Genomic DNA, 4,026 nt, shown 5'->3' with positions numbered 1-4,026 from the left:
ATGTATAATACTAGAAATTTAACCCTAAAAATCATCCATAAAGTGTGGGGGTAGTATTATGGACAGGTTATTGATAATTAGTATTTTAATGCTTTTTACACTCAAAAAATGATTATTATACACAAATAACTACGGTAATTTTAAGGAGATTCAAAATTTCAGTGTAGTTCTGTGAGGAAGTTATTCACTTAGAAAAACATAAAAGTCAAAAACCCAGCATCACAGCACCTATCAGCTGAAGGAGCTGAACGTTTGACCAGCTAAAACAWCCTGAAGTACACAGAAGTAGATGCAAAAAACATATGAAAACTCACTTTTCACTCACTCAGGCACTTGAAGTCTTATGGCAGGATTTATAAAACTTTGGTCATTTTTGGCCGTGGCAGCCATCTTGAAACAGGACGCTGTCTGTTTTTTACACAGTTGTGTGAAGCATGTCTTCCCTTAGTGATGACGGTTGTGTGTTTTTGCAGGGGAGGGCGTGGTGCGGCCCGACGGCGCCCTGGGGACGGCTGACAAGATCAAGAAGCGGGTGAAGACGCCGTACTCTTTGAAGAAGTGGCGGCCCACCACCTGGGTCATCTCCACGGATGCCCGGGGGCCCGAGGTCAACAACAACGGCTCGGCCCGCGCCCACAATCAGAACGGGCCCAAGTCCGGCTCGGCCATCTACCTGCAGGGCGGCGGCCTGACCAACGAGCCCGGTGACACGCAGGTGTGAACCCGACTGACCAGAACTGGACCCATAGCACCTGGTCAGAGTGGGTTGTGATGGTGTACAGTACTTTAGGCCCGTCTCTCTCCCGTGTGTCTCTCTAATGGCATTGCTTTAAATGGAATCCAGCTATGCAGCTTCTTCTTCTTCATCTTCATCCTTTGTTTCTTCCTCGCGAGCGTAGCATCGTTTCCTCTTGTTTGTTTGTTTGTTTTTTTTACTTCTTATGTGCACTTTGAACAAATCAGTGTTTTAAGTCTTGTCTGTTGCGACCATAACAAAAAGTGGTCTCTAAAAAAAAAAAAAAAACAAAAGGCGATGAAAAACAATCAACACTTGGGAGTGTTCTCCTCGAGCTCCACAAAAAATCCTAACGTCTTAAAAGACAGAACAAGCTACTTTTTTTATGTTTGTTTCCTTTGATTTGTATGCAATACCGTGTATCCATGTTTTATGTATCATACTTTTTAAATTGTGCAATAGGATGTAGTTTTATCTTTTGATGTCATTTTAGCTTATTTTTAATCTTTGTTGCACTTAATTGTCACAATCGTTTTTGTAAACAATCCGCCCCTCCTTCACCTTCCACCAGAAGAAAATGGACGACAATCCTCTCTTTTTTTCTCCTCCAACTCTTTACAAAAACTAACAATCTAGACTGGGAAAGTGGATTATCTGTGAAGCGCTGCGCTCGTTTTTAAAACACTACAGTCGCCCTGAATCCAAGCTGGTACACCTGACCTCACTGTGGACCTGTGTGTTTATAGCTGTTTTCTTCAGGGGAAACACCACAAAACCCACATTCTGCTCTTCATAATCACAAAGAAAAACAAACGAGAAACACTGAAGCACGCTGGATATTATTTCTGCTTCTCATCTTCATCCCCTCGACGTCGGAGCGACTGTTTTTGTCGTTGAGGTGTAGCGCTGTACATGCGTGCTAAAAAATGTCATTGTACCTTTTATTGTTTTTTTGTTTTTTTGTCAGCGCTGCTGCTTTCGGGGCACATGACAAGATCTCATTTATGTTTTTGTAATCTGTACTTTGTATAAAAAAGAAACCCGACAAATATATGTGTATCGCATTAATATTTGCATAATTTTTACAGAGCTCTGTTGTGCGTTGGATGGACGCGGCCTTTGATCCCATTGCTACGCGTCTGCTCGGTACAGTTTCTGTAAACGTTTTCAACTCATTATGGAAGAAAAATATCAATAAATGTATGAAACCACTGAGTAGATTTGGTTTTGACGTCCGTGTCCACAGAGAACAGCAGAGCTGCTTCAGCATCTGGTAAAGATGACAACTGGTCGGGCAACCCCACCCCCAAACCTCCTCAAATTAGCTTTTTCGCTAACTTGAAAACTGTTAGTGGATAAGTTAGCTTCGCTAATTTTATTTATTTATTTATTGCAAACCTTAAGTCTGCTAATAGACTCAACAGGTTTGAGTCTTCATCTGGAAGGAGACGAAGACCTGACAGAGACAGTCATCTTAGTGGTTAGCATTAGCTTCTACGCAAAAAGAAAAAAATTGTGTAGGTCTTCTGGACGGGTTCTTCTCTAATGAAACTGTTTCGTCTCTCCTCCAAGAGACGAAACAGTTTCTAAACCTTTTCTAAACATGATGTCCCAGTGGCTTTCAAACCCCAAAACACATTACGGCAAAGGCTGGTTCACCCCAAAGATCCGGTGCCCCGGCACAAACAGAGCAATGTTGTATATGCTGTTAAGTGCCAGGAGGACTGCGACCAGTTATACATCGGGGAAACAAAGCAGCCACTGTTCAAAAGAATGTCCCAACACAGACGAGCTACATCTAATGGCCAGAACTCTGCAGTTTTCACTCATTTACAGACCAGCGGTCACTCTTTCAGAGATGAGGATGTTCTCATTCTTGATAGGGAGGAACGTTGGTTTGAGAGAGGAGTAAAAGAAGCCATTTTTGTGAAGAAAGACCGTCCATCATTAAACAGAGGTGGAGGCCTCTGTTTTCAGTTGTCCCCCTCCTACAGTGCTGCTATTACCAGTATCACTCCACCCCCTGTTAACAATAGGTGTTAATTAGGTGTCAACGATAGCCATGTGATGTGAGTATCAGTCACATGGAGGCAGTGCTTAAAAGCCTGAATTTTGCCTGAAACTCTCAGACTGAAGAAGTCTCTTGGAGGAGAGACGAAACGTTTCATTAGAGAAGAACCCGTCCAGAAGACCTACACAATTTTTGATTTTTGATTTTTTACCTGGATTACTGAGATGCATCAGGACATATGTTTCTACTAATTTATACTTGTTTAATGTAACCATCTATTTTTATATTTACACATTTAGCAGATTAGCAAACAAACAGTTAGCTGATTATTAGTTAGCAAAGCTAACTTTTTGTTTGCCGTGACCACCACTGTCTAAGTAAAGAAACACTTTATAAGAAGAAGCCAGTCGAAAACAAGTCATTTTAATTATGTTTTCTGTAGGCCTACTTTGGAGACACAAAAATAATAAAAATATTGAGCACAACCTCAGTTATGTGAGGCAGAACCGTTCAGTTGTGTTTAATAAACTCACGGGTCGTTTATCCGTCATACTCGACACAGGAGGGAGCCATTTTCCTCTGCATTGTTCACGTCTCTGCTGCTGCTGCCTGTCTCTCTCTTCTCCTCGCGCCCCTAGCAACTGCAGCATCAGCGCGTGCGGCGCTGCGCTCCGCGTCTGACGTCACGGTTTTCCCTTCAGATTGCGTCAAGTCAGCGAGGAGTCTCCGGAAGTTTTGCCCAGAAAAGGTTATTAAAATAAAAGTCGCTCTTAAACGATACGGGAACAAGATGTGGAGGTTACAGTAAGCTTTTACAGGGCTCCTGCGGATCCTTAAAAAGTCTTAAAAGGCATTGAATTGATCAATTCAAAAATAAGGCCTTAATTAGCATTAAAATGTCTTAAATCAATCTTTCAGAGGTCTTAAATATGTTAACACATTGTACGTAGGATGACTAATTCGTCTCAAATARTACAATTAATTGGTAACTTTTATTTGTTTTTTTTAAATAACTAAATAATATTTAATAATAATATAAATAATAATAATTCGTTAAATAATAACGAATGCCTCTTACAGCTCGTTTTAAATATTTGGCAAAAATTGTTGCTAATTGGCTTTTTTTTTTTCATTTGTGTTTTGTTGTAAATTTGACCTTAAATTTCATAATAAGTGGCATTTATCAGGTCTTAAAAAGTCTTAAATTTGCCTTGCCTTAAGCAGTAGGAATACTGTTTTATATTTAAAGGTGAAATGTTACATACAGTTTATATATATA

General features: G+C 40.4%; 1 protein-coding gene across 3 annotated transcripts in view; it reads left to right on the top strand.

Annotated features, from left to right (window-relative positions):
* The window catches only part of bmpr2b (bone morphogenetic protein receptor, type II b (serine/threonine kinase)), a 24,701-nt gene extending 22,750 nt beyond the window's left edge, over positions 1 to 1,951 (top strand). For 2 of the 3 annotated variants that reach the window (XM_014032717.1, XM_014032716.1), the window contains exon 13: positions 474 to 1,951. In XM_014032717.1, coding sequence (XP_013888171.1) covers positions 474 to 721 — 248 coding nt within the window. In that variant the 3' untranslated portion in view covers positions 722 to 1,951. The remainder of the gene's footprint in view (positions 1 to 473) is intronic. The other variant, XM_014032718.1, reaches the window with a different exon arrangement.
* Positions 1,952 to 4,026: the final 2,075 nt, after the last annotated feature.

The sequence above is a fragment of the Austrofundulus limnaeus genome, unplaced genomic scaffold, assembly GCF_001266775.1.
Source record: "Austrofundulus limnaeus strain Quisiro unplaced genomic scaffold, Austrofundulus_limnaeus-1.0 Scaffold1519, whole genome shotgun sequence".
Lineage (NCBI taxonomy): Eukaryota > Metazoa > Chordata > Actinopteri > Cyprinodontiformes > Rivulidae > Austrofundulus > Austrofundulus limnaeus.
This window is presented reverse-complemented; position numbering and strand designations above follow the sequence as displayed.